The 27,805-nt window shown below is 54.7% G+C and overlaps 11 protein-coding genes across 11 annotated transcripts; 6 read left to right on the plus strand and 5 right to left on the minus strand.

The window, feature by feature from the left end:
• Positions 1-110: 110 nt before the first annotated feature.
• DEP4-2 (FAD-dependent monooxygenase DEP4) lies at positions 111-2,150 on the minus strand (the record flags this gene model as incomplete). The annotated part of the gene is made up of 4 exons (XM_037317366.1): positions 111-1,210; positions 1,262-1,336; positions 1,390-1,998; positions 2,117-2,150. 4 exons carry the CDS (start codon positions 2,148-2,150, stop codon positions 111-113), a joined length of 1,818 nt encoding a protein of 605 aa, XP_037183139.1.
• A 1,516-nt stretch (positions 2,151-3,666) lies between these two features.
• Positions 3,667-5,319, plus strand: CGCA056_v002108 (uncharacterized protein; the record flags this gene model as incomplete). Its single annotated transcript, XM_037317367.1, has 6 exons — positions 3,667-3,873; positions 3,929-4,056; positions 4,111-4,210; positions 4,264-4,405; positions 4,464-4,672; positions 4,729-5,319. The coding sequence occupies 6 exons, from the start codon at positions 3,667-3,669 to the stop codon at positions 5,317-5,319; spliced, it is 1,377 nt and encodes a 458-aa protein (XP_037183141.1).
• Positions 5,320-6,397: 1,078 nt separating this feature from the next.
• Positions 6,398-8,416, plus strand: DSK1 (Diatom spindle kinesin-1; the record flags this gene model as incomplete). Its single annotated transcript, XM_037317368.1, has 5 exons — positions 6,398-6,673; positions 6,727-6,991; positions 7,051-7,291; positions 7,335-7,722; positions 7,772-8,416. 5 exons carry the CDS (start codon positions 6,398-6,400, stop codon positions 8,414-8,416), a joined length of 1,815 nt encoding a protein of 604 aa, XP_037183142.1.
• Positions 8,417-8,934: 518 nt separating this feature from the next.
• Positions 8,935-10,917, plus strand: CGCA056_v002110 (uncharacterized protein; the record flags this gene model as incomplete). The annotated part of the gene is made up of 1 exon (XM_037317369.1): positions 8,935-10,917. The coding sequence occupies one exon, from the start codon at positions 8,935-8,937 to the stop codon at positions 10,915-10,917; it is 1,983 nt and encodes a 660-aa protein (XP_037184036.1).
• An 80-nt stretch (positions 10,918-10,997) lies between these two features.
• maoN-2 (Monoamine oxidase N) lies at positions 10,998-12,526 on the minus strand (the record flags this gene model as incomplete). The annotated part of the gene is made up of 2 exons (XM_037317370.1): positions 10,998-12,406; positions 12,451-12,526. The coding sequence occupies 2 exons, from the start codon at positions 12,524-12,526 to the stop codon at positions 10,998-11,000; spliced, it is 1,485 nt and encodes a 494-aa protein (XP_037184035.1).
• A 598-nt stretch (positions 12,527-13,124) lies between these two features.
• On the minus strand, positions 13,125-13,746 carry CGCA056_v002112 (uncharacterized protein; the record flags this gene model as incomplete). The annotated part of the gene is made up of 2 exons (XM_037317371.1): positions 13,125-13,587; positions 13,643-13,746. The coding sequence occupies 2 exons, from the start codon at positions 13,744-13,746 to the stop codon at positions 13,125-13,127; spliced, it is 567 nt and encodes a 188-aa protein (XP_037184034.1).
• A 785-nt stretch (positions 13,747-14,531) lies between these two features.
• On the plus strand, positions 14,532-16,808 carry mus-23 (Double-strand break repair protein mus-23; the record flags this gene model as incomplete). The annotated part of the gene is made up of 4 exons (XM_037317372.1): positions 14,532-14,547; positions 14,596-14,723; positions 14,788-15,877; positions 15,928-16,808. 4 exons carry the CDS (start codon positions 14,532-14,534, stop codon positions 16,806-16,808), a joined length of 2,115 nt encoding a protein of 704 aa, XP_037184033.1.
• Positions 16,809-17,326: 518 nt separating this feature from the next.
• act-0 (actin) lies at positions 17,327-18,753 on the plus strand (the record flags this gene model as incomplete). Its single annotated transcript, XM_037317373.1, has 6 exons — positions 17,327-17,358; positions 17,414-17,469; positions 17,524-17,588; positions 17,649-17,860; positions 17,913-18,474; positions 18,526-18,753. 6 exons carry the CDS (start codon positions 17,327-17,329, stop codon positions 18,751-18,753), a joined length of 1,155 nt encoding a protein of 384 aa, XP_037184032.1.
• Positions 18,754-19,108: 355 nt separating this feature from the next.
• On the minus strand, positions 19,109-21,086 carry CGCA056_v002115 (uncharacterized protein; the record flags this gene model as incomplete). Its single annotated transcript, XM_037317374.1, has 2 exons — positions 19,109-19,588; positions 19,641-21,086. The coding sequence occupies 2 exons, from the start codon at positions 21,084-21,086 to the stop codon at positions 19,109-19,111; spliced, it is 1,926 nt and encodes a 641-aa protein (XP_037184031.1).
• Positions 21,087-25,445: 4,359 nt separating this feature from the next.
• hH2Az (Histone H2A.Z) lies at positions 25,446-26,290 on the plus strand (the record flags this gene model as incomplete). Its single annotated transcript, XM_037317375.1, has 3 exons — positions 25,446-25,550; positions 25,894-26,025; positions 26,102-26,290. The coding sequence occupies 3 exons, from the start codon at positions 25,446-25,448 to the stop codon at positions 26,288-26,290; spliced, it is 426 nt and encodes a 141-aa protein (XP_037182590.1).
• Positions 26,291-26,854: 564 nt separating this feature from the next.
• On the minus strand, positions 26,855-27,745 carry CGCA056_v002117 (uncharacterized protein; the record flags this gene model as incomplete). The annotated part of the gene is made up of 1 exon (XM_037317376.1): positions 26,855-27,745. The coding sequence occupies one exon, from the start codon at positions 27,743-27,745 to the stop codon at positions 26,855-26,857; it is 891 nt and encodes a 296-aa protein (XP_037184030.1).
• Positions 27,746-27,805: the final 60 nt, after the last annotated feature.

Consider the following 27,805-nt stretch of genomic DNA (forward strand, 5'->3'; position numbering starts at 1 on the left):
ATTCAGGGGTCAATAAGACTGCCTGTATTTTCCCATAGACCAAAGCTCATTACGCATCATTCCAAGATCCTACGATCAACAAAAGAAAGTTGCCGATACTAGCCACAAAATCAAGGTGCAGCTATCACAGCCTTTTGACTTCCGTACTTGCTCTCCCACTCATCGTTGACTTCACGATAGTCTTCGGGGGCGTATGGTTCATACCACTCAGCCAAGAACCCCTTCTTACGCCAGGGTGTAAGTCCCAAATCCTGCTGCAGCAAGTCAAGATATGGAACCGCATCAAAGACAAAGCTAGGGCATTTGTTGGAGCCCCAGTCGGTAGGGTAGCGCCAGTATCCGTATCGGTTCATGACGACAGTATCATACTTCAACTTCTGCATTGCGGCATCGTCGCCAACCGCTGCTGCAGGGTCTTTCGCCAGACGACCAGAGAAATAGGCGCTGATCCACAGACCCTGCATGTGTGCGGTGATCACATTGCTGAAGTTGCTGACCATGCCCACGAAGGCTGTATCGCGACTTCGCAGGAAGCGTTCCGAGGCTGGGACGATGAAGTTGTGAAGCATGTATGGCGTGAGAGACTTGTAAGGTGTAACCTCATCCTCACTATCGATGCCCTTCATGTCAGTCATGGGAGTATAGTCCTTATTCCACACCGGCTGGTTCTTCAGTCTGGGGAAACGCTCCAAGATTTCTTTGTCGGCCAAGTCGATGAGGTCTTTCTGACCTGCCAGATCCTCACGTGGAGCGTTGTCGATGGGTGTGTGAGGAATGCCGAGATCTTTCTCAATACCTTCAGGGAGGAACTTGATCGGCGGGACATGTTTCCAGCCAGTGTGAGCCAGCAGTGCGTCGGCGTCAAGCTCAGTCCCGTCCAAAAGATGAACCTTTCCAGGACTGAGATGATCAAGCTCACCGACATAAACCTTCACTGTACCATCCCTGATAAAGTCGAAGAAGTTCGTGTCGTAGTTGAGAATACTGAAACTGGTTGAAGTGAACATTGCTTCGGTCCATGGCTTGAGCTTAGCAGTATCTGGATGAGAGTCGTACTCCATAAGCGTCTTAGCGTCATCGCCGAGTACTTTCCAGAAGCCGTCAACGATAGTTCGTCCAGCCGCAGTACCGTGGAAGAAATTCCGAATGCCAATGTAGCCATCAGCATCTCCCCATACGCAAGGGCTGAACCATGTCAACATCCGTGTATCTGTGGGAGCACGTTAGACTTGAGGTGTCTGAGAGGTCGCCAGAAACTTACTAGCAAGCTTCTCAAGCCACTTTTTGAGCGGTGTAACGAATGGAGGAGCCATCCAACACGGACCATGGCCCTTTGCTACAACCGCAGTCAGCGATGAGAACAAGATGGAATGCATAATGACGACTCACATCTGACAATCCAATTCACCTTGACGCCTGCGGTTGCATAAGCATATGCAGCATCCCACGCGAACTTTGTTGAACCAAAGATCGTGACAGTCTTCGCCGTTGTGAGAGTGTCAGCGTTCTTTTGGAAGTCCTTGCCATGGAAGATCTTGCCACCGAAGGACTCTTGGCCCTCGAAGTGAGGTAGCCATGGCTCAGATGTGAGCCCCGTCGCGATGATGAGGTGGCGAGCAAACACCTTGGTCTCCTCTCCGCTCGCGTCCGACACAGTCAGAATCCATCCACCTTCGATCGTTTCCTGGTGCTCGGCGGTGAGCACCTTATGACTGGAGCGAATCTTGTCGGCAATGCCAAACTTATCCGCATAGGCTTTGATGTACTTGTTGACCGTTTCTCCGGGAATATGCTGACGAGGATGGATGTTGAAAGTCTCACTGTCCATGGGGAAATCAGGATACTCAAACATCCCCCATAGGTTATTGCTCTTCAGCCCAGGATACAGGCGACTTTCAGCCCATGTACCGCCAAGCGAGGGCTGTGAGTCAAAGACGACGAGCGAGGCTTCTGGCTGCGTGCAGTGGAACTGCTTCGCGGCGCCCAGGCCGTACCATCCTGTGGTGTTCTGTCAGCATCCCACGTCTTTGTGCGCGGTTTTCCGTGTCTCAGTGCCCTCAACATCTTCTAGAATGTCTCGGTAGCGTTGAGATTGACACGAGGGTCTGAGACCTACCGGCTCCCACAACGACGCAATCAAACTTCTCCATCTTTTCGGCAACGGATCAGCTTTCTCGAGAAAGACGAATTGCCGGATGACAGAGAGAGTAAGCAATCGGTCGGAGAAGTCATCCTGATGAATCTCTGCTTACTCTCTGTGCTTATTTTCTGTCAAGGGTGCGGAAGGATTTCGAGGTGCATCTGGCTAAATTAGAATGAGACGACCGCGGAAGCGGCATACCGGGGCCCCATGGCATGCTGATCTCCTCCCTTTGGAAGGTGAACTGCTCTGCAACACCTGGACACTTCCCATTTCGGCGTGGCGACAGGGTCTGCAGCCCCTGATCTCGACAGATGTTCGTGCCTTGGCCGCAAACCACTTTAATAAACTTCCAAAATACCAACCCCAGGTCCACCATCAACAGACGACATCTTCATCCCAATCCTCCCCGAACGCGTTGTCAAATTTGCTTACCGTTGCATCGGGGCGTTACTTATTGACTAGTCAGCGCGGGAAATCTGTCGGGGCTATCCGGGCGTTTCCTCAAGGTTCCCCGCGGCCGCAATCGTGATTGGACGTTGTCCCACGGGGTTACCTGCATTGAGGGTCCAATAAACACGAGTGACCAATGATAATGTCGGTTCCCAGCAGTGTTACTATGAACAGGGTGTGAATATGTTGGCGCCAACAGACAGTCGTTCGCATGTCACCTTGAAGAGTCCAATGCTACCCTTCGATATGACGGCCGGCACTGAGCGAGTCATTCTGTAGGGCAATAGTTTGGGAGATGGCGACAAAATTGTGTCCAACGGGCACTTGTGTCCTGCGGATACATTTATTCAGAGGCAACTTTACCGAAAAGACAGCAGGTTGGAACTCTGCACATTTATTTACTTCCCACAATACGGCCCCTGAGCCCGACGGGCTCGTTCTGGTCTTCTCTGGCGTGAGCTGCGCTGACCGGGGTCATTTTCCCCCTGTGGGGCAATGATCCAACAGATGTTTCGTTTCTGGAAACCTTAAGAAAGACTTGCTTGGTGAGCACTCATCGGATTGAGCGAGAATTGAATGAGATGGCATGGCATCTTGTGATCGCGATGCTTGGTCAGACTTGATTTGGATTAGAAGGTAATGGCATTGCGACCTCGGTGAAGTAGTACCAAATGGTTGCAATTCCCTAGCCGTCACTCAGCCCGTATTCACTTACAACTCATCCATCACCATGGCTTCGGATTCGCGCCCCTCTCGCCCGCCCGTCGACGATTCAGGCACAGACATCTCAAACGCCGTTCCAGGGTTAACTCCGCTAAATCAATGGCAGGGTGCCGGTGATGATGGACCTTGGAACCCCATGACAGTGGATCGACAGAACTCTTTGGGGCTGACATGCGTTGATCGAGAGCGCATTCGGACTCCGGTAGGAGCTGGGTTGCGCTCAGAATGTTGTACAAATTGAACACCCCGGAAGCCAACATCCTCGCCTGGAGTTTCTCTTTGGTGGTTTTGCTTTCTTAGTCTTTCGTTTGGTTCGTACACAAGTCGGTCGTTACTCATCCCTATTCAACATGTCCGACGCTGCAGCAATGGATCCCGCGGCGGCGGCGGCGGCGGCTGCTGCTGCCGCCGCGGCAGCCATGAAGTCCTTCACTATTGAGGCGTGGACGCTTCTGGCTGTTGGCGTTCTCTTCACCATCCTCAGAACCTATGCCAGAGTGAGGGCAGTCGGTTTCAAAGGCCTCCAAGCTGACGACTACCTGGTCTGGGTCGGAGTGGTCAGTTTCTCCATCTCTTAGACTTTCGCTTACCCGCTGACCCCGAGATGGCCAGATCTTTTATGTCATAGAGACGGTCCTTGCTCACTCCGTTGGAGCCATCGCGAAGGGCATGGCTAACAATGGCATGACTGACGAGCAGCGGGCCGCACTCTCGCCAGATAGCGAGGAGTATCGCCTAAGGTAGGATGCCTCACCCCACATGAGTATCGGCCTTGGCTAATGATCTTTGTAAAGAGTAATCGGCTCTATCATTCAAATCTGTGGATGGTCAAGTTATTCCGTTCTTTTGTGGTCGCTGAAGGCCTCGTTGTTGGTATTCTACATCAGGTTGACAGTACGTTTACTCGCGTCTCCCTGCGAACGAAGTGATTGTCTAACATTGCATAGGCTGGTCTGGGAAAAGCCTTTAGAATGCGTATCTATGTCGGCTTTGGTTTCCTTATTGTCAGCTGGATCGTTGTCGTTGCAAACCTTTTCTTAGCGTGTCGACCCTTTCACAAGAACTGGCAGATCTACCCGGACCCCGGTAGTAAGTCAACGTCTTCCCGCGATGATATGTTGCCGTTTTGCTGACTTGCGATCTCTAGATGTCTGCCAGCCAGCAATTTCCAACCAGGTCGTCTGGGTCTACCTTTCATTCAACGTCTCGACGGACCTTTACCTGTTGTCAATTCCCCTTCCTATGCTTTGGCAGGCCAAGCTAAAGCCCCTGAAGAAGTGGGGTCTGCTCTTTCTCTTCAGCGGTGGCCTCTTCGTCATTGTCTGCGCCACCCTTCGATGCGTCCTGATTGTGACTGTAAGTTGTTGCCCCCTGTTTGCGTTGGCAAATGCTGAACTTGGTCCCCTTTTTAGGATCCCCAAAATGGAGCACAACTTGCCGGCTCGTGGGCAGTTCGAGAAACCTTCGTCGCTGTCATTACAGCTAACCTGCCAATGGTCTTCTCCATCGTCAAACAGTGGCTGACGCCAGTTTTCGGCTCCCTCATCACCTCGATACGTTCGTCGCAAAGACAGACCGAGAACACGCCAAGAGAAGTGCGCACCTTTGGCGCCGGCAGCAACCAGAGCTGGCGCGGACGCGGCCCTCCTTCAGCATACCCGATCACCAACATCACCTTCAACGAAAGCGAGGAGCGCATGGTCAATGAGATCAAGATGCAAGACGTCAAGGCTTGGGGTGACCCGTACGCCGACGGAAGGCCGCCCACCAGGTCCCACAGCATGAGCAGAAGTGCGAGCACCGCCAGCAGGCATAGAAATGGCAATATCAGGAAGGATATTGAGGTCGCCATCACGACCGAGGTTCGCGAGCTGAAGCCTGATGCGAACGGCAACATCAAAAGCGTGTCGCCTCGGAGCTTTTCGTTTGCCAGGGGCCCGAAGAGGAACTCGAAGAGAGCATCGGCGCACAGCGCGGTGTTTGACGCGAATAACAGGATTTAATGGCCTAATTTTGTATGAGTAAATATGTAGAGTACCAAGTAACAAATCGTGCGCAAGCAAGCTCGCTCCATTTCCCACATGAATGTTGTATTCTTGAACTTGATGAGTCACCTAGAGTCGGAAGCTATCACAAGATTGGGCTCCGTCATACTCAAAAGATAAGGTATTTTCGCGTGAATGAGTTCACACTGCATCTCCAAGAGGGGCAACGGAGCTTCGTTCGGGAAATTTTGCTTGTTTTTGGGGTCTAAGCAGATCCATGAGTGGGTATTGACGGTTGCCTGGGTTGCTCGGGTTATGTATGAATCGCGGGTTTTCCGGCGACTTGTAGATGTTACAAAAGCTTGGTTGTGTGCTTGATGCGAAGACGAGGAACTCATTGGTTGATTATGGCTACCTAGAACAGGCAGCCAAATTTTAGAGACCTGCAAACACAAAAGCGTGTGTCAACTGAGATTCCAGGCGTCGGGAAGATAGATAGATGTCTGACAGACGGCCTGCCATGTGTGAACCGTCAGTTAGCACTTTAGCGGCGTATCCCAGTAAGTTGGTGCTGAGTGCACCTATGGTCATCGACATCCCTGTCGGCAGCGTCCAGGCACCTATCGACTGCGCTTCTTGCATGAAGTGGGCAACACGTTTGGTGAATAACTACCTACCCTTTGCGGCCTCAACGAAGATTCTGTTTCGCCGCGACTTCAAAGTGTCTGTCTAGTTGCCTGGTGGACTAGTTAGGCATCCATTTGACGACAATCGAGTGTGATTTCTGTTCATGTTATGGATGTCAGTATGCACAACGCATGGAGGAGCTCCGTGTTAAACTGCACTCGCTGTATTTTGGAAGTGGAGGTACCCCCGCCCAGCGCCGTATCTTGCCGGAAGAGGCAAGAACACGACCGCTGCAGCTGTCCGAGGTGGGTCCCCTCCCCGTTCAGTGCTCCTGCTTCACGGCATCTCGCTGACGGGAACAATTTCTTTCAAATACAAGACCGCGTCGCTTTGCAAACGAAGCAGAGAACGAAATCAGGCACAGAAGTCTACATCATTGCAGTTTTTGTCTGACTTTTCTTTCCGAATCATGGACGAATACCACACCAAGCATACCCCATGGTTCCAGGCTTCCGTCGAAGCCTTCGCGGCCAAAGCGGCCAAGGAAGACCTGGCCCGCGCCGATGATCCGAATACCACACCGAACCCGGACATGATTGTTGCCGCCCGGCTCCGGCCCATGTTCGAGGACGAGGTCTCTGCCGGTCTCATTCGTGGTGTCTTTACGCGCGACAACACAGACGGAGCTGTCGATATCCACCAGATCCGAAAGCATATCAAGCCTCTTGGCCCTCCTACCCTGATCGTGAGAAGCAATCAACTCTCCTACAGTTTGAATAGCAATCCTAATGGTAACAGACAACTTCGGTTGCCTTGGACCGCGCATATGGGCCGGAGGATACGTCCGAGAAGATCTACCAAGATTTGGTGGAACCCCTCGTCCCATGGGCCTGGAGCGGCGGTGTTAGTACCATGTTCGCCTACGGCCAGACAGGTTCGGGCAAGACATTCACCGTCAGCGCCATTGAGAAGCTGGTCGCTCAGTCTCTGATGCGAGGAAACCTCGGTGGCGAACGCAAGGTGTACGCCTGCATCATCGAGCTGGCAGGCAATCGCGCCTTTGGTAAGGGCCTCTCCAATACCCAGCAGCAGTTCGATCACCACTAAACATACCATCCCCAGATCTACTCAATTCGCGCAAGCCTATTTCCGTCCTGGAAGACTCTTTCGGTGTTACCCAGCTGGCGGGTGCGCAGGAGTTTGAGGTGACCGAAGCGGGCACCCTACTCGACCTGATCGAGAAAGCGGCAACTTACCGACGGACGGCAGCGACCGAGAAGAACGATGCATCGTCTCGATCTCACGCAATCTGTCGCATGCGCATCGAGAATCCCGCCATGCCCGCTGCCGAAGACGGGCTGCTGTACCTCATCGACCTGGCCGGTTCGGAAGCTGCTAAGAGACAGGGCTAACCACACCGCCGATCGGATGAAGGAAGCTCGCGAGATCAACACCAGTCTGTCCGTCCTGAAAGATTGCATTCGGGGCAGAGCGACGGTGGATGCAGCATCCTTGACGGGGAAGCCCAAGAAGCCAACGCACATTCCCTTCCGCCAGAGCTCCCTCACCAAGATCCTGAAGCATGTCTTTGATCCTACCAGCCGTCGGAGCTGCAAGACCGTGGTCATGGCATGCGTCAGTCCTTGTCTCCCGGACTGTCCCGCCGGCAAGAACACGCTCAAGTACGCCGAGATGTTGAGGGTCCTCTTGCCCAAAGCTAAGCCTTGGCCGTATGACTCGGATGTGCCCTTTACATGGAACAACAATCAGCTGAAGAAATGGATCAGTGAAAATGTGAGCAGTCCCTCTCTGTCCTTGGTCGCAGCGTTCTAATATCCAGCAGTCCGGGGCCCCTGCCATTTCGAGCGATCTCCTTGCACCGTCTGAGACGGGCGCCCAACTCCTCCGTCTTCCCACCCCAGAGTTCCTCACTCGCTGCCTCAAGACCCCGGAAGGAACGCCGGACCAAGCCCGCGCTTTCCAAGCCAAGTTTTGGCGTCTTCACTTAGACTCTCAAAAGTCGTCCGCTAAGAAGGTTGACACAGCTGGTGAAGAGGCGCCGCAGACCAAGGCTGAAGAAACCATCTCGAGGAACCAGAAGCTTGCTTCCAGTGCTGACCTCGATTCGAGTGCCGCAAAGTTGCCTTTCAAAGAACGCATCCGTCCGGGTATGGTCGTTCGCTGGAATCCACCTGCTGGTTTCTCAGGTACACTGCCCGGGTTGAACATGGCCGTCATCCTGTGCCCCCAATTGGCCGCGGGGTCCAACGCCCGAGATCTTGACGGCAATCAGGTTAATGGAGAGATAGCCGATGGACAGGAGTCCAACGGCACGAAATATTTGTGTGCAACGGTTCTTCCTGGTTTCATGGCCGATTCCTACGAGATCAGCATGTGGCGTCAGGTGGTCGTAGATGTCGAACAAATGGAGGCCGAGGTACTGCTGGAGTACGATTCGGCGACGAGATATTGTCATGTAACACTCTAAATGATATATACAGACAAATTCCAATCTTACAGAAGTTAGAAACAGAAGTTGTGGCGATAAAAGCTGCCCTTTTGCCCATGGAGACCACTTCCTATCTCAACGCAGTATCAGCGCTGCGACTCGGCTTAGCAATTTTGATGTTGCGAAAATGAAATAATTATCGAAAGTCTCGTTTCCATTTGGTGAGTAGATTCGAAACGAAGACCTCAACCTCCGCAGGCGTCGCCCAAGACATTCTCGTATGTAATACGAGAATGTTATTACGCGGAAGGCGCGGAGGCAGCGCCGCAGCGATTCCATTGACTTCAATACGCATCTGCCGTTTTCTCTCGTATCTAGTCCGACGCGTCCTCTTATTTCCATTGGAATGCAGCAATTGATGATTTTTTCCCATTCAAGATATTGCGCATCACCAGCGACGATTGAAGTTTCTCAGGACCCGTCACTGGAGCGCTTCCCAACCCGCTCGTATTGTCGTATTCGCGAGCTTTTAAGCACTCCTTCAAACATCAACAACCATGGACCAGATAGCTGACTGCGAACCCGGAAGTATAATGACTAAAGACTCCATTGATCCGACCTACAGCTGTCCCGGCATCGACCGTGATTCTCACCACACCTCACCAGCAGCTCATGTTCAAATCGCTGGGCATTTCGAGAATACGCGTATCCGGTTCAACTTCTACTTTCCTCCAAAGGAGTCTTGGGATGGGAGATTCTTCCAGCTCGTCTTCCCGACCCAGTCAGAACACGCCACTCCCGAAACCATTGGCTTCGCATTAGCCAGCCGTGCCTATGCCGTCCAAGTTACCGGCGCCCGTGGCTTCGAGGCTGAGGCTGCCGCTGCTGAGCTTTCGAGGGTAATCGCCAGAAGGTACTATGATGAACCTTTGCGTCGCATCTATGGCTACATCTACGGTGGGAGTGGCGGCTCTTTTCAAGTCATTGGTGCCATGGAGCGATCCAGGGGAATCTGGGACGGGGCTGTTCCTTTCGTCCAGGCGGTGCCGATTTCTGCCCCCAACAACCCCTCAATCAGAGCGATGGCTGGATTGATTCTCCGAAAGAAGGCTGGCGAAATTCAGAAAGCATTGAGACCCGGTGGCAGCGGCGATGTTCTTGCTGTCCTTGACTCCGTCGAGAAAGATGTCCTTATCGAGGTGACAAAACTTGGGATCCCACTCAGCACCTTCGAGGACTTTGCTGCAGCAACAGATGCATCAACGTTAGCTCTGTTAACGAATTCAATCGTCAATATGTTAGATCCAACCTATGCAACCGATTTCTGGTCTAAAACAGGGCACCTTGGCACCGAGCTGAGTCCCCTCGGGGACATCTTCAGAAGGGCGCGGGTCAGCTTTGAAGCCACCGTCCGACATGTCACAGTTGACCTGGCAGGGGTTCCCATCAAAATTCATTTGCAAACTGTGCCCCCCTCATCTGCTACTCTTGACGAGTACTGGTACGACTTCACAGTCTATTCCTCGAGCAACGCCGTCCTTGGTATCTTGACGGGGACCTTCAACGTCATCACCAAGATGGCTACATTCGACCTCAAACTTGTAGGTCAAAACGATACTTCTCTTCTCAAATGTCTATCCAGAGGAACGATACTCAATATCGATAACATCCGATCGCTGGCAATGCGGGCCTACTACCGGTATCAAGTTCCTGAGCGGTCTGGTTTCTACGGATTTGACCATCTGCGTGGACCCAAGGGATCTTTGATATACCCCAGACGGACAGTGGACGTCTCTGCACGTCTCGCGGAAGGTGCCTCGTACTCAACTCACGACGGTGATATCAAGGGCAAAATCATTGTTGTCCAAAACCTCGCCGACAGCGATGCTTTTCCTTGGCACGCCGACTGGTACAGGGGGCAAGTCAAGCAAGCTCTGGGCGATCAGTTCGACAGCAACTACCGACTATGGTTCAACGAGAATTCCGAGCATGACTTTGAAGGACCCAAAGACAGTCGCAGGTCACTAGTAGTGCCGTATCGCGGAATGGTTCAACAAGCACTGCGAGACTTGAGTGCCTGGGTCGAGAAGGGGGTTCAGCCGCCGAATCCTACGTCTTACAACGTGGGCGAAGACAACTCGATTCAGATACCATCAGCCGCATATGAGCGAGGGGGCATTCAGCCCACGGTCAGCTTGACTGTTGAGGGCAAACAAAAGTTTGAAGCAAGGGTCGGACAGGTCGTCAACTTCCAAGCCAGCGTCGAAGTCCCTCCTGGGGCCGGAAAGGTGATCTTCGTAGAGTGGGACTTTTTCGGAAAAGGGCGATTCACATATGGTCACCTCGGCGTTCCAAGCTCGAAGGTCCACGTCAATACCGCATTTGCCTACAATACCCCGGGTACCTTCATCGTTGGTCTGCGGGTAACATCACAACGTGAAGGTGATCTCAGAACACCATACACAAAGATCATGAACCTGGCCCGTGTCTCGGTGGATGTAGTACGGCTTCCAGAAATCGGAAATGCATTTCGATTATAGGTTAAGAAGCATTGAATACTCAATACATATGTTAGACACCATTCCTTGTATCTGTGTCTGGAAACCGAAAAAGAAGTCATCTACTCGTTCAAATGTTGCAAAAGCTCCTTTGTGACACGATAAGAGCTCTCGAAAGCACCAGAGATAAACCCTCGCCACCCGTCAGCAAAGTCGGAACCACAGAAATAGACCCTGCCATGCGGCCTGTGAGCCTCTTCATAATACTTTCTGAGAAATCCGGCCTTCCTCACAGGCATGATTCCCCCTGCAAGAGGATCCTCTGACCACAGGTGAGCTCTGGCAGACGTAAGTGTCAGCCCTTGAGGATGCAACGTCTCAATCAGACGCAACTTCTCCTCGTCAGAGTCCAGCTTGTGTCCAGGATGGGTGAGGAACGTGAGCAGCGGCTCACCGTTCCTCGTGCCGTCGGCGAACGCACTGGCAAAAGGCAGACTTCCGCCGTCGCATATGATGTTGTAACCGCCGGGAAGACTTGTCGAAGTTGTGGCAAGAAGCTTGCCCATCTTGGTCGGCACGACACCTTCCTTAAACGCAGCTTGGCGCAAGAGAGACAGTGGTGGGTTGAACTCGGTTCTCGAGAGGACGGTCATCGGGATGGTTGTGATGGCGGCTTTAGAGTAGAACTCCTTCCCAGACTCCAGCGTCACACTCACGCCGTACGGCTCATCTGTTTGAGAGATGGACTTGACCAGCGAGGAGAAGATCCGATGCCCTTTGAAATCATTCAGCATAGCCAGGGCTAGTGAGGTTGTGCCCTTGCTGAGCTTGTACCTCATGATTGCATCTTCGGTCGTTTTCGGATCGAAGCCGCAAAGAGCATACGCATAGAGCACCGCCGAAAATGCCGCGTCGTTCGAGGGTATTCCGAAGAAAGAAGACGCGTGGGCCTCGATCATGATCCGTTCCTCCTGCGACAAGTCCGTCATTTGGGCAACTCTGTCCTTGATGCTAAGCTCATCGATTTGCGAATACAGCGTGTTGTTCCGCATGCTGCTCCGTGTATCGAATGGGAAAGGTATGACGGTGCGGCCGCCTTTCCCATCGACATCCAAAAGCCTAGCCATAAGCATCTCAATCTTGGCGAGAGTCTTGTCCACCTCTTGTGAGTTTCTTGAGACAACCGGGTCCGTGGCGTTTGCTTTTGAGTAGATGGTACACCCCTCCGGGACAGCGTTGGTTTCAGTAAAGTCATCGAGACCGTACCGCTGAACCTCAGCAAAGACGTGTGGTTGTTTCCAGTGGATCCAAGTCCCGCCCATCTCGTACGACTCTCCCCTTTCGCTGTATGCGGTCCACGTGCGACCACCAATGCGATCGCGAGCCTCGACGAGCAAGACACTTTTACCAGCGAGGGCAACATCCCGGGCCGCTGATAATCCTGCGAAACCGGCTCCAATAACGATTACATCGTATTTGTCGAATAGTTCGCCGTCTAGAGTGGATGAGACGACGGCTGGCGTGCGAAGACCTAATCTTTGTTAGTGGGAGCCAACAAAATTCCAGGATACACACCATATGAGAACCCAGATTGGGGAGTCCAGACGAACCCATCGCGAGAGCGAGGCACTTCGGCAGTTTTGTCGATCATTTTGGCGAGAAGCTGAACAAGATGACTAGTTGGTCTGATAACCAGTGATATGATCAGAGATGCTGAGCGAGATTATGATGCGTAAGTTATCATCCCAAACTACCGGCTGGCCATTCGATTTAAGTACACCAACAGTGTCTTCGAGAACACGAAAACGTTCTCCGTCTGCGCGTGCCATCCGAAATATCCAAGCACCTGAAGTTCACATCGCCACGACCTCGGTAGCGTCTGCCCGTGACGTCCCCGTTGCATAGTTGTCGGCTCCCACGCGGGACGCGCCCCTTTTGGAGTCAATCTTGCGGCTCACCACGATAATCGTTGAAGCATGTTGGGGAAGATGTCCCCCATCCCATGTCACAAGAGCTTAACTCAACGTCTGTGGCTGTGGCGGAGGCGAGGTGTCAAGGCGTTGCATCTAGCGGTACGACCGGCCTCCGAAAGACCGCATTGGCATCAGATGACGGAGATTCTGGTGGGAGATATGTCCGCCTTAATCGGTCATTATTTCCACGCACCAAGCCACTGTCCGCTATATCTCACTATCTACAGGCTAGTTTCATAATTCGTCTCAAGCCTCTTAGCTCTGTGTCGGCGAACGTCACGTAGACAACGGCTGCGGCATGCCTGGCGTAGCATTGTACGAGATACGGCCAGCTGGAAGGAAGAACAACGCAACCAGAGCCCCCTTTCTGACCTCGGGGTAGTGATGCGTTCCGGGACCTGGCGACGTCCAGCCTGCGCCCTGCCAACCTTGCATGCCCTTCAGCTCGGCGGTGGCGTCGAGCTGAATAACGCAATTGATCTCCCCATAAGGATGAGCATGGTACTGCCCGGTGTAGTCTTCCTCACTCTCCATGTAGACAGTCGTGATACTAAAGTATCGCGTTTCCTCTGAGGGGAGAGCTATCTGGCCACGTCGGTACTTTGGCCCGTCGATCTCTGTCTGGGCCACCCAACCCTCCACTAGGCCCTGCTTTATATAGGTGCAGAAATCTTCATAAAACTTATTCCCCGGGCCATATTCTCTGTTCAGTCTCTCTTCTAGATCTTTCCCAGGTGTCCTATCATAAAGTTTCAGTTCTTGACGTCTAAGCGGCGGATGTCGTGGTGACTTACAAGTCCTGCACTTCACTTAGGAATTCTCGGCATCGAAAGACGAATTTCTCGGCCGTAGGCCATGCAGAAAGGTCGAGGACGGTGGCACTATCGGTCTTGTTCATTGCAGCGTATTGGGAAGAGGTTCAACAAGAGGGGCTCGGCATTGAGCACTGGATGCTGCCGGTATTTAAGATCGGGATGAAGATGCGGGGAAAAGATCAACCCGTCAGATCTAAGAACAGCCACTGGCTTTGGTCGCATGACAAAGTAGCTGATGATTCTCAATTTACTCAGTTATTTGCCGATCGAAAGAAGCTTCATAAAGAAAAAGAATGATGTTTACGAAAGTATTCAACGAGGGACTCGGTGAAGACACGACTAACACGCCCCCTGTCGGCCGGTATCAGACCCCTTCCCACTATTGCAAGGCATTTTGGTTTCGTCGAGTATCAAAGTGGACTTGCTTCTATCCGTACAGACTCGCTTTTCCATTTTCCAAGCAAGATCAGCGTGACGTGCATCTAAGGTATGGTTAGCAAAAGGCTCTGGAAAGAAGCCGAGTGGAGGTGTTCGTGGCTCTGTCCCTCCAGTGTCCAGGTCACCTTTGAGGGTCTCGCAGGCAGCTGCCCCCCAACACTGTGGAGGTCCAGTTGCACCCCGCCTGCTTCAATGCACGAGCCACCTGAGAGCTCCCCACCACACGTGCCTGCGAGTTGCAGCTTTGGGCAGTTTCGCGTCGCTGCCTGCTGCTGTGGCGCGCTCTGAGTTGCTTCACGCGACGACCACTTAAGCCGCTCCGTCAAGGTGCTGCTGTTTTGCGAACACACCTTCGTCGTCTCACAGCTCTTCCCAGCATCGCTAAGCAGACTATCAATTGACAAGACTGGCGGTTGGTCTGCTCGCCAAGATGCCCGAATTCACAGGTATGCTCTACCGGTAGCCCCTTACAGCTGTTTGCTGACCCTATGCAGAGGCGGACACCATCCGCATCCTGGTTGCGACAGACAACCATGTCGGCTACGAAGAGCGCGATCCGATCCGAAAAGACGACAGCTGGAAGACGTTCGACGAGATCCTGAACATTGCCAAGGCCCAAGATGTACGCAAGCTTGCCTAGCTTGCCTTACTACTACCGAGACTCGGCCCGCTAACCTGTATCGCAGGTCGACATGGTCCTCCTCGGCGGTGACCTGTTCCACGACAACAAGCCTTCGCGAAAGTCCATGTACCAGGTCATGCGCAGTCTGCGAAAGAACTGTCTCGGCATGAAACCTTGCGAGCTCGAGTTCCTCAGCGACGCGAACGAAGTTTTCGAGGGCGCATTCCCCAACGTCAACTACGAAGACCCCGACATCAACATCTCCATTCCCGTCTTCTCCATCCACGGCAACCACGACGACCCAAGCGGCGAGGGTCACTACTGCTCTCTGGACCTTTTACAGGTAGCCGGTCTCGTCAACTACTTTGGTCGTATTGCAGAGGCCGACAATATCGAGGCGAAACCAGTCATGCTGCAGAAGGGTCAAACCAAGCTGGCCCTCTACGGACTGAGCAATGTGCGCGACGAGCGCATGTTCCGTACCTTCAGAGACAACAAGGTCAAGTGGTATCGCCCGGATATCCAGGAGGGGGACTGGTTCAACCTTCTTACCGTGCATCAAAACCACCACGCCCACACCGCCACCTCATACCTCCCCGAGACCGTCCTGCCCAACTGGTTGGATCTTGTTGTCTGGGGTCACGAGCACGAGTGCCTCATCGATCCCTCGCAGAATCCTGAAACTGGCTTCCATGTCATGCAGCCTGGCTCTTCCGTCGCCACGTCGCTAGTACCAGGCGAGGCCGTCCCGAAGCATGTCGCCATCCTGAATGTATCTGGAAAGGAGTTCAAGGTGGAGAAAGTTCCCCTCAAAACCGTCCGTCCTTTCATCACGAGGGAGATCGTCCTCTCCAGTGATTCGCGCTTTAAGGGTTTGCACGCCAAGAAGGACAACCGTCAAGAACTCACCAAGAGACTTATGGTGGTCGTCGAGGAGATGATTCAGGAGGCAAACGAGGATTGGGCTGCCATCCAGGAGGACGAAGAGGAAGAACCCCCGTTGCCTTTGATCCGTCTCAAGGTGGAGTACACCGCCCCCGAGGGTGGTAAATACGACTGCGAGAACCCACAGCGATTTTCCAACCGATTTATTGGCAAGGTTGCCAATACCAATGACGTCGTCTACTTCCACCGGAAGAAGGCCGGTGCCTCCAGTGAGTGTACTTTGCCCACGGATCACCAGACACAAGCTGACATTCCAAAGAACGCAACGCCGAGACAGGTATCCCCGAGATGCTGGAAGAAGCCCTAGGATTGGACACAATCAAAGTGGAGGCCCTGGTTCAAGAGTTCCTAGCGGCGCAGTCCCTGAAGATTTTGCCTACGGCTCCTTTTGGAGACGCTGTCAACCAGTTCGTCAACAAAGACGACAAGCACGCAATGGAAGAGTTCGTTAGCGAGTCACTGGCTGGCCAGGTCAAGCAAATGCTTAGCCTCGACTCCGACGACGAGGACTATGACAAGCACATGGAGATGTACAGATCCAAGCTTGAGGAGCAGTTCTCCAAGGGACTGTTGAAGGAGCGTTCGAAGCGGAAGATCAAGCCCAAGCCAGATGACTGGGATTCTGATATGGACGGTCATTGGGAAGATCAGCCTGGCGTCATTGAGACAGAGACGGTCTCAGAGCCCGCTACGGCTAAGGCGAGATCGAGACGGGCACAGACACAGGACGACGACGATGACATGATGGACCTAGAGGATGAGCCAGTTGCCCGTCAACCTGCAAAGCGCGGAGCAGCCGCTCGTACCACGAAGGCCGCTGCACCGAAGAAGGCGCCGGCGAAGAAGGCAGCGCCGGCAAAGAAGGCACCTGCCAGAGGCCGCAAGAAGCCCTTGTTTGAGGAAGAGGATGAAGAGGAAGAGGATGTGGTGATGGATGATGATGACTTTGAGGAATTACCCGCCCCCACGCGCGGTAAGAGATCGCAACCGGCACGCGCAGCACCCAAGACGACGCGCCAGACGAAACTCAACTTTTCTCAGGCTGCTGCTTCGCAGAAGGCGGTGGAGATTAGCGACGACGAGATTTCTGAGGATGACGCTTTTGAGCCTGCCCCTACCACCCGGTCCAGACGGAGATGAGAAGATGCGTTAGAGCGGGACTCTTTGTCCCTACAGAGCTACAAAGCATGTGTAATAGGCCCTGGAAAGTTCATGATGTTAAGCCAGTCAGGCGGAGTCAGGGAGCGGCGTTTTGCTTTGACTCACCTCATGATTAAGAAGAATCAAGATACCACGCTTACGAGACGACTGGCATTTCCTTCCACATTGAAGTTGTGAGATGTAAGTCTGAATACAAACCGCCTGAGGATCCCCAAGCATGCGCAAATTTGCTTATTCCAAAGCCTGACGTAAGGCCCGTCTGCGTTTAATCCCGGCTGCCCAACCTTTCTTTTTTCGCTTGTCAGCTCGAAGCAAGCGCAGCAATGTAGCAAACAATCCTGTTGTGTGCGCCTGCATGAAAGCGTAGCCTCCGCTGTCAGGCGGCACAAACTTAGCAAGCAGTGGAAGCTGAGATCTTGGCGCATATACATCCGAGGATTCCCCTTGAGCTAGGTTCAGCTCGGTCTTACATCGATTGACTACACCTTTCTTGCAGGATGGGCGTGCCGGCGGTCGTGATCGATAATGGGTATGTGCGATTCTGAGAGTATATGGATTTGTGGGCAGGCTCTGACTCTTGCTAGGTCTGGCTTCATCAAGGCTGGGTTCGGGGGCGATCAACATCCTTCAACCATATTTCGTAACTTCACCATGGCAAGATGTCTCCGTTGACTTCACGTCTGACATGAATCAGCGAGCGTTATTCAATATCCCACGAGATCACCATTAGACGTGCAGCTAAATACTAGTGGATGGCAAGTAAGTCATCATGCATTTCATTTCAAGACTACTTCGTTCGAAAGGACTAACATGAGTAAGTCGGTCTACAACATCGGCCATGCGGTCAACCCTGATCACCCGATCCCGGGATTCCAGCGTATCCGTCGACCTCTCGATCCATACGGCATGATCCAGACATGGGACGACATGGACAAAATATGGAGACACACTTACAAAGAAATCGGCGCCAACCCGTCCTCGCACCCGGTGATTATGACCGAGCCGGGAGTCCACGCTCCCAAAGACCAACGGTTCCCGATCCCCCTCCCGGTTTGTTCTGCTGTGAATTTCTAACACGGCTAGCCTCCGCCAAACAACCTACGTCTTTGAAAGCCTCCACGCCCACTCTTACTTCACCACAACCCCTGCCCTCCTGTCCTCCTACGCCGCCAACCTGCCGACGGCCCTCGTGGTCGACTCGGGCCACACCGCGACCTCGATCCTCCCGGTCCGCGACTTCGCCCCTCTCCACGCCCTCGCCCGGCGCTGCGAGGTTGCGGGCCAGGCGGTGGACGATTGGCTCGCGCACACACTCCGCGCCGACGAGCACGTCCACTTCCCCTCCAACGGCGCCGCCGACGACTTTGTCAGGCTGGCGAAGTTCGAGCGCGTGCGCGTCGCGATGGACTTTGAGAAGGAGTATGTAGAGTGGACCCTGCGCGCGCCCGACGACGAGAAGAGGTGGACGCTGCCGGACGGGAAGAGCGTGGTCCCCGGCCGGCCGGTGGAGGTGATGGCGGGCGAGGTGATGTTCAACCACGCCATCTTGGGGCTCGATGTGCCCGAGTTCTACCACGGGGTCTGTTCGAGCGTGGCGAACGCCGGGGAGGGGTTTGGAGGCACGCTGTTGAGGAACATGTTGCTGGTGAGTGTGCGCATCGAGGCGTTGTTGGAGGAATCGCTGACGTAGATATAGGCGGGTGGAAACACCATGATACCAGGCTACGGCGAGCGGCTTCAGAAGGAGCTGGAGAGGATTCTTCCGAAAGACAAGGTTAACGTCATTTCACCGCGCAACAGAATTTACTCTGCTTGGATAGGGGGCTCCATCGTCAGTCAGCTTTCCACGTTCAAAAACATGTGTATTTCTAGAGAGGAGTACGACGAGACGGGTCCTGAGGTGGTCAACAGGAAATGTCTCTAGATAAATTCTTTCTTTCCACTCGCCTCAATCTGCTGAGGCGCATCGTATCATGCTGCATCGTTTCATTACCAGCGCCGGTGTCGTGCTGTGAGATCCGACAGGCTGCTGTGAGTGTAGGTATCGTTAACAAGGGAAAGGAAATTTCAAGCACGCTTCCTTCCCCCGAGTCAGTTTCCTACGCCATGTTGAGCCCGTCGACTTCCCTGGTGAAGAATAAAATGAAAAAAAAATCTTTCCGCCCAAAGCACGCCCACCCATTACGCTTCTTGTATGAAACTAATTCGATATCGATGCGCCTTTCCGGTTTGAAACTCCCAATATCCGCCAAGCCCACCATTCTTTCCGTTCGATTCGTCTAAATCATCATCGTAAGTTGCTGCTGTTGTCGCTGGTGGTTCCGCTCGGCGAGGATGCGTTTGATACGCCGGCGGCCGGTGTTGAAGAAATGGTACTGTGCGGGGTATTCCTGTTCGATGCTCTGGGGGTAGGTCCAATACACGAGTCCTGCGAGGACGAAGCTGAGCGCCTTCGTGATGGGCGTGGAGCGGGGTTTGTTTCTGGCAAAGTGACGCCATTCACATGCGAGAATGAGGTTGCCCAGCACGTTGAGCAGGCGGAAGAACATGTTGAGGACCACAAAGACCAGGGTAACGGTGACGCGCCTATCCTCGAGGCCCTTGAAATCCTCCTCGTTTAGGTTGATGAAGACGTAAAGAGGCATGCACCAGAGCCCGAGAATCGCGGCTTCGAGGATCAGAGATAGGTGATATGTGCGCTTGTGCTCTCCTCTCGTGATGAGGAGCGCCAAGCACCACCACAGTAGAATAAAGTTGACCTACGAGTGTTAGTGAGGGCGTTTCAAAATCTAGGTAGGCCATGACACTCACAATAGAGGGCGCTAGAACCAACACTTTGTCCTTGAAATATCTCCAGCAGAGAGCGCCGGCGACGACGCCAAGGCACAGCTGGATCCATCCCAATACAAAGTAAACCAAGAGCACGTTGTTGTAGTGCTCGTAGCAGCCCTTGTGGAACTCCGGCTGGTTCGGCGCGGAGGCATTAGTAACGGGATAACCGCACCATCGGCAGATCCACACGCTGGCGTAATTTCCCAGAGCAACCTTCTTTCCAACAGAAAGTTCGTTCTTTTGATAGGCGCAGTCAACACACTTGCTGGCAAGCGGATAGCGCGGGTGGTTGTAATCAGCCCATAGCAAACTGCCACGGGTGGGGTCGTACTTGAGACAGACGTAGCAGTGCGCAAGCAGAGCCAGGCGAAATTGCTCGCCGAAAAGGTCGCGGATAGTCTGTTTGGTGAGGAAGTTACGGTAAAAGCGACACGTGCGGCGCAGGTTTTCCAGTTCTCCGAACTCAAGGTGGTCGATGATGAGCAGCTGCAGCTCCGGGGGCAAGTCCATCAGACTGTTGCCCGTCTTGGGCCCGAGGATCCGTGAGCGCCGACGGGACAGCCGGGGGTCGAGGGAGGCCACTTTTTCAATGACTGAGTCGCGCCGGGAGCGGGACGTGCGGGGCCGGGCGCTCTGGGATCGGAGGGATACGGCATCCTTTTCTCTGGTGTGAAGTGATCGCGAAGATCGCTCAAGATCCAGCGGCAGGGGGGAGTTTAGTGGCGATGGGAGGTATTGGCCAGAGGGCGAGGGTCCTGCGGATAGGTTGAGAGGCTGAGGAACGGGTGAGTTCGGGTGGACTTGAGGCGCAAACGAGATGGCAGACGGGATGAATGAGGGCGAAGCTGGCGAGTGTACAATCGCTGGAGGCAGTGGTGACAGCGGCGACACGGGCTGCGACAGGTCTGCCGGTGCGTTGAGAGTCTGGATATGAGTATTGCTGTTGTTCAACGTCTGGGCATTTGACATGGCCGAGACGGTAGACCCGGCAGACTGAGGTGGATGCGAGTGATCAGATGCATCGTGGGTGGGGGCTTGGGCTGAGGGGCCCAGGGTAAGGGTAAGAGTTGGGAGCACATGCTGCGAGTGAGCTGCCGTGTGAGGTGGAGGTAGTGTTGGCTGGTGGTGCGGTGTGGTAGGTGTGAAAGGCGGCGGTGAAGCCAGCGGGACGGCCTCATGGTGGTTTTGAGAAGAAGCCGTCTGAACAGGAGGAGGAATCTGAGCCTCAAGATCGGGCTGCTGGCCGGTCGGTGCGTGGTGCGGTTCCTCGGCGCTGGTGGATGAAGCGGACAGAGATGGGGCCGACGAGGTGGGGGAGCTTTCAGATGATGATGGTTGTCCGTCACGGCGCACCTTGTTGCGCACGCCGCGGGCAGCGCGGTTGATGCCTCTGCCGAAAGAGCGGACTACCTCGAAGGCATCCATAGTGCGCCCGGCACGGGACTGCGAATGTCTGGATGGTTTGTTCACGGATGCCTGCTGCCGTGAACGGCACGGTTGGAAGGGCAGATCTGATCTGGCGCGGGCGGTTGGCGACCGGGGATTCCCTCGTCACGGACGGTTGAAACTTGCTGGAACCCGGCGTGCTGCAGAGAAGCCGATGTGAAACGGGCTTCCAATCCGCACCGGGAATCCTAGGCGACAGTTGGGGCGATGTCGACTGAGGTGTGAGGTTGACAAGAGTGTAGAATACTGAGGATGGGTATGCGCATGTGCCTGCTTATGCGTATGAGGAGGTGCGATGCCGTGTGTGTAAGGTGTATTGCGTTGTGTAAGGTGGGTTTGTCTCTTCTCTGCGTAGCGTCTTGTGTTGGCTTGTTGGTTGGTCTTAGCCCACGTCTGCAAAGGCAGCCTCGGTGGCTGTAAACCGGCAGGACATGATTCTGGTTCAAGAGAAAACGGGAGTGTAAGGCAAGGGAGGGGAAGGGTGGAAAAGGAGACGTAGTAATAAGGTAGGGAAGAAGACGGAGAAGCGCCCTTGCGGAGGAGACGGACGGCGGAGGAGACGGATGATCGGTGGTGATCGATGGTGATGTGGTAGCCCGCCCAGACCGATGACAGGGACCTTTTTGCTTTCTTCTTTCACAACAACTTGGTGTGCGCTGTGGTCAGGTCAGGTCAGGTCAGGTCAAGCAACCCGTGTGCCTACCGACAGGCCTCATTCGACGTAAAGCAGGGTTTCTGTCGATTGTCCCCTTGATTTTTTGGGGATTCCGTTCGCTTCGGTTCGGATGTATGTATGCCAGCAAAAGTCGATGGGGGGGGGACTGGGGAGTCGAGCGAGGGGCAGACCAGACCGCAAAAGCAGAGCAAGCACACAAACGCACACTCGCGTCCAGTCTTCTCGAAAGTGGTCTCACCTTTTTAGGGGCGGCCTGCAAGTTTGCAACGAACGGGCTGGAATGAGCAACCGCCACGCAGCGTTCGCAAGGGGGTTGGGACCGCCCAGTTGGTGGTAGTGCGTCTTGGTTGCCCGCGAGGGAGGAGAAGGGGAGCAGACCAGAGGAGAGGAGAGAGGGAGCCAGCGGTGTGACATGCACGATACCCGCCAATCGTATGACGACGCCGTGGCGGCTGAGGTACCACGTGGGTCGTTGTTCGCGGCTTCGAGGTGGGGTTGTGCCCGTGTGAGCTTCCCGTCCGGCGTCAGTGTGTTTGGGCGTCAACAAGCGTCAGGGTCGAGGGGACGCTTGTTGGCTGGTGTCTGCCTGGTTCCTGTTCCTGTTCCTGTTCCTGGAGCGAACGGAGGAGGTGGAGGAGTTGGAGTAAAATAATAACAAGGAGAGGGCAGAAGCTTTGGTAGATAAAAAGACCACACAGCCAAAATACCGCTTGCTTGATTCAAGCGTACCTTCAGTGTTGGTTCAGCAAGGTTCTCCCGTCAGGGTAAGTTGCGTGTGTGATAGTAGTGGAAGATGGTAGATGGATGCACACTGGTCATGTCAACCATCTCATGTCCACAGCAGGCATCCCTTTCAACCCAAGACCAAAGAAGACGAGACTGTTCTGGTCTTAAGAGTCCACGCAAGTAGAGGCAACGCCAAGCCAGGAGGCCTTCCTGCATGGTGCACCACTTTGAGGGTGCTCAGATCAGCCTCAGGCGGCATCAAAACGTGGCCAAGCATCTCCATGTCCATCTTTAGCAACTTTTGGCTACTTGTTGCTGGCCACTCGTCTGCTGCTGCATGTTTCGAAAAACTAGGGGTTCCGCTCTCCCTGGGTCCCCGTCACCCACCATCATCCATGTGGCCTGCTGGCACGCTGGACGATGCCTCCCAAAAGGCTTTGGACCGCCCGTCTAGCTAGGGCTGTTGCAGGCCATTGCAGACCATGGCAGAGTGCAGTGGTGGCTCGCATTGGCCAAGCCATCCCGGCTGTCGTCGAGGAACGTTTCAAGTGAGCTTGTCAACACCAGTGTCCAGCTTGCTGTGCAGCGAGTATGTAGTCGACCACCGAACGCGCAAGAAGCCATCCCCGCATTTCCGTCTGTCCTTTGCCTTCCATTCCCGCAAGCTTGTCAGCAGACAGCGAGGTCCACGGGTAGAAGCTCCCGGAAGAAGCGTACTGCCGCTGCTGCTGCTGCTGCTTGACCAGGACCAATGACACGGAGAGCGCGGCCTCCAGCACTCCGGATCGCGGAAGGGCTGGCTGTGCCTGGTGTGGACATGCTGTGGTAGCCATCAATCAAGCTTTGTGAGCCGACGCGGCGGCTGCGTATCACACGAGGTTGTCTGGGCAAAGAGGAGTTTGTATAGCTTGGCTAAATTGTGTTTCTGTTTCCAAAGTCGACTCAGCACGACGCGATGTAACCGGTGCATATGAGAGCTTCGCCAGAATGACTGTAAGTTGATGACTGATGAGATCACATGTTGGCCCGCGATGTGGGAGAGCCAGGGCAGAGGTCGACCAGCCAACCATTCGACAGGCAACGGCTGGTGAGGTGAGAGGTGAGGTGAGGGTTCCATCGTCGTCTTTGCTGCGGTCGGTCCGCGCCATCAGCTGACTCAATCTAGGTTGGGCAAAGTTTCCAACTCGATCGGCGGCGCGTGATGATGCGCATTCAAAGTCAAGCTAGGAAGAGGGGATGGGAATTGATTGACGGGAGGGGACACCAGAGGGGGAAAGAAATGGGGGGCGGCGATGCACTGCACTGGAGGAGGGGAAGATGTCACTTGGCACTTGGCCGCAGCTGCTGGACTTCCAGGAACAAGCACTTGGCACCTGCCGGGGCTGCCGATCCAGTGTTGCCCGTGACTGCCGAGCCCAGATTGGCTTGGGAGCCTTGGGAGCCTGGGGTTGCCGGCAAAAGTGTGGAGTCATCCGAACGGCCCGTGTGTTTAGGCACTTACATAAGACGACAGGAGATCAAGCCACATCATGTGATCCGCGCCACACCACTGGCCTCGTGCGGGACGCTTGCCTTGGTCTGCGTTTTGCGTCGACATCAAGGCCAGCCTCAGCAACATCACTGTCGAGATGGCAACGCTCACGTCCTCGACCCGAGGCGGGCTGCATATGGTTGCAGTCTGATGCAGACACCATTTACTCTACTCTCTGAGACTCTTTTCGCCGTCTCGCCCCAATGCAGCGGGCTGAGGCGAGGGCTGCTGCTGGCATCCGCCGCAGAGCCTCACCTTCAAGGTAGGTCAAGGTATGTGTCTCTCGACCGTTGTGTCCTCTCCTTGCTTCTGCTTGGCTTGTTCGAGCTGAACGAGCCCTTCTCCTGTTGTATGCTACGACTTCGTCAACACAGCGAGTTGCGGTTGGCAAAGCGGCGTCTTGGAGACACTGCAAGTGGCAGCCTCTTCCATGCGGCTCAGCACCATCACCCGCACTCTCATCAGCCTCCACGCCTCTGCCCGCAGTGTCCGGCTCGGCCATTGTGTTGGGTTGTGTGCAACGGACCGGGTTTACTTCGGGTGCCGTTGCATTCCGGCAATAACATTCTGTCAAGGAAGTCTGGGCACTTGCCGCTAGCGCCATAACATAGCCATCCACAGCTCAGCTCCCAGCAGCCAATCAGAGGACCGAAACACGAAGGCTCAGCAAACTCCCAAGCAAACTCTGCCCACCGTACCTTACACGGGGAGGAGCACCAGCCAGGCAGGCTTGGTTCAGCAAGGATGAACCAGCAGCAGCAGCAACAGACGAGAAGGCAGCGACACCACCTGTCGGACCGTGGCAGGAAGCACTGGCCTCGCCTCGCCTCGCTTTGCCTTGCCATGGACGTCTACAGAACCACAGAGAGAGATTAGCACCCGAAGCACGACTGGATTGCAGCAGGAGAAACCGACAAGAAAAAAAAAAAGGCACTCGGGCACCAACCACACCGACTCGAATTCGAACCTGAAGAAGGTGCCCTGCGATTTTCCTAGCACCACGACCGCACTGCACCCGCACCCGCAACGCACCCGCACCTCTGCACCGCACCGCAGCAGCACCCACCGAAAAGCTCCCTCCCACTCACCACTCACCACTCACCACTCGCCCTCCGCTCCCATTCGCCCCCCCTTGTCCTTCCAAGTCCTGCCGTCACCGACGAACAACAACAATCACGGTCAGCCTTCTGCTAAATTTCTGCCACCTCCATCCACCTCCACCAAAGCTTCCCTCGACAACCCCTCCATCTTCAACCACCACCCGAAACAGCTTCTTCGAGTAGAGCTCTTCTTTTCCAACATTGGTTTCGATTCGCGCATCCCCACTTCGGTCGAATCATCGATTTTATTCGCTTTTGAAAACCCTGTCGAATCTTTTCGCGCATCACTCGCATCACTATAAACAATGGCTGGCGGCAAGGGAAAGTCTGGCGGAAAGACGTCTGGAGGCAAGGCCACCGCCGAGGCCCCCAAGAAGCAGCAGAGCCACTCCGCCCGCGCTGGGCTTCAGGTAAGTTTTGCGACCTGATGATGATGCGCCGCCTTTGCACCTCGATTCTGGGCCCCGATATCGATCATCGACCGACCACTCCTCTCCGACGCGTCCCGACCTCAATCCACGACAACCGCCTCTTTTATTCGTTGCTCTCGATCATACGGGGGCCTCTGCCATCAACTTCTACTGCGCGCCGCCGACTTTTCGTCGTCCACGCGGAGGCGGCATGATGGATACGGGAGCTGGTCGCGTGCACGATGCTTCGGGAGCTCAGACTCGACGGCGCAAACCCGGATGGCGCATCTGGCCATCGTTCTGGCTGCGCAGCCTGCTGATCATAACGCAAAAAAAATTGCAGTTCCCCTGCGGTCGTGTCAAGCGTTTCTTGAAGGCCAACACGCAAAACAAGATGCGCGTTGGTGCCAAGGCAGCGGTCTACGTTACGGCCGTCCTCGAGTACCTGACTGCTGAAGTTCTCGAGCTTGCGGGCGTAAGTGCATCCTTCCCGACGCCCCGCGTTGACTCATCGCGGCGTCTGCCTAACGTGCAACCTAACACCGTGACAGAACGCCGCCAAGGACCTGAAGGTCAAGCGTATTACGCCCCGCCACCTTCAGCTCGCCATCCGCGGAGACGAGGAGCTCGACACCCTGATCCGCGCCACCATCGCTTTCGGTGGTGTTCTGCCACACATCAACCGCGCGCTTTTGCTCAAGGTTGAGCAGAAGAAGAAGGCCAAGGCCCTCGAGGCTTAAGAGATGGGAGACGAAGCACCAAGGCAAAGAGTTGTCATGACTCCCACCCTGCTCACTCCAATGTCTCTTGCAAACTGTTGATATTCCCGGTTGTCTTATGTTTTTCCTGGTAGTTTGGGGTGAGGTTGGTTTGAAGGGATGCTGTTTCTGGCTTTCCTTATCTTGGTCAGGGACGACACTGTTGGAGAAAAATGTGCTCTGAATAACGTCTCGCAAGACGAGGCACACGCGACACAGCGTCTCGTGCTGGTGTTTTTGCACTCGACGTATACTGGGCTACGATGCTTGACGGGGCCGTAGAGGAGCCGAGAGCGCCTCGTTCCCAAGGAATGAAGGGTACCTGCACACACACGCACACTCACCCGGGGCCCGCGCAGATGCGCCCCGAATCTGGCACTCACATGTACAACAATTCAAGGTTCCTGTTTCGGTTCCTAAGAAGGCACGCGGATATGGCACTGGCTGATGGGCTTAGGTAGACGAATAAAAAATTGTAATGGGGTGCACACTCATGATTGCAAACTCGGTGTGACTGCTGCTTGTCTACTGCGTCTCTCCTGACGATCATCCGCGAATATCCTCATACACCATGTCAGCGTCTTCGTCCTCGGAAGCCGCTCCGTACCCACTGTCGTCATCCCACCAGTCCTCCCACTCCTCTCTCACAGGCGCGTCTATGTATACGTCAAACCCCAACCCTGAGTTTTCGCCCCGATGAGCCCCAGCAAACCTGCTCTCCAGATAATCCGCTGCCGCGAAAACGCAATCCGCCTCGTCGACGCCCATTCTCAAGATCGACCTCGCGGCCTCCTCCATGGACGGTGAGTCCGGCGACAAAGCCAGCGGGCCGAGCGGCGAGACTTCACCACCTTCAACCACCGTGAATCGCTGCCGCATCTCCGACCTGAGGTGGTGGCATTCGGAGGGATAGTCGCAGTCGTCCCGACAGCTTCCCACGCGGTCGTATAGCCGCCTCTTGCGCTGCGCTTCCCGCTCGCCCCAAGACGGTTTTGTGTCTTGCCGCAAGGTGTCCTCTTCCTCTGCTGTGCGACGGAGTCGACGCCAGTCGCCCCACGCGGCCCAGCGCTCGTAGTCGAACTCCATGGCGCAGGGCCCGGCTCTGCTTCTGCGACGACTGCTGCTGCTGCTGCTGCTGGTGGTCGGGGGCGGAGGCGGGGTGGTGCACATTACGTGCCCGCAGTGGAGGCAGCGACGGGTGCAGGAGAGGCGGAAGGTTGCGTTGCAGATGTGGCAGCGCCAGATCCAGGCCTGGGGTGTCGGCGGCGGCGGCAACGGTGACGACGAGGAAGAGGGGGCGGTGTCGATGCTGTCTTGGGAGCTCGTTGGTGAAATGGCTGTTGAGTCTCGCTGAAGGATAGGCCTATCTGGAAGGGCTGTTCTTGCTTGCATATCGCTCCGCTCGATGGGGCGATGCTGGAGAAGTCGTGGTATCATCATGAGAGCCGGGAGATCTGGCTATTGGCAGAGCTTTGATTCAGCGAGGTGGTCGTTGGC

This window comes from Colletotrichum aenigma (assembly GCF_013390185.1).
Source record: "Colletotrichum aenigma strain Cg56 chromosome Unknown KSG_Cg56_contig02, whole genome shotgun sequence".
In the NCBI taxonomy this organism is placed as follows: domain Eukaryota; kingdom Fungi; phylum Ascomycota; class Sordariomycetes; order Glomerellales; family Glomerellaceae; genus Colletotrichum; species Colletotrichum aenigma.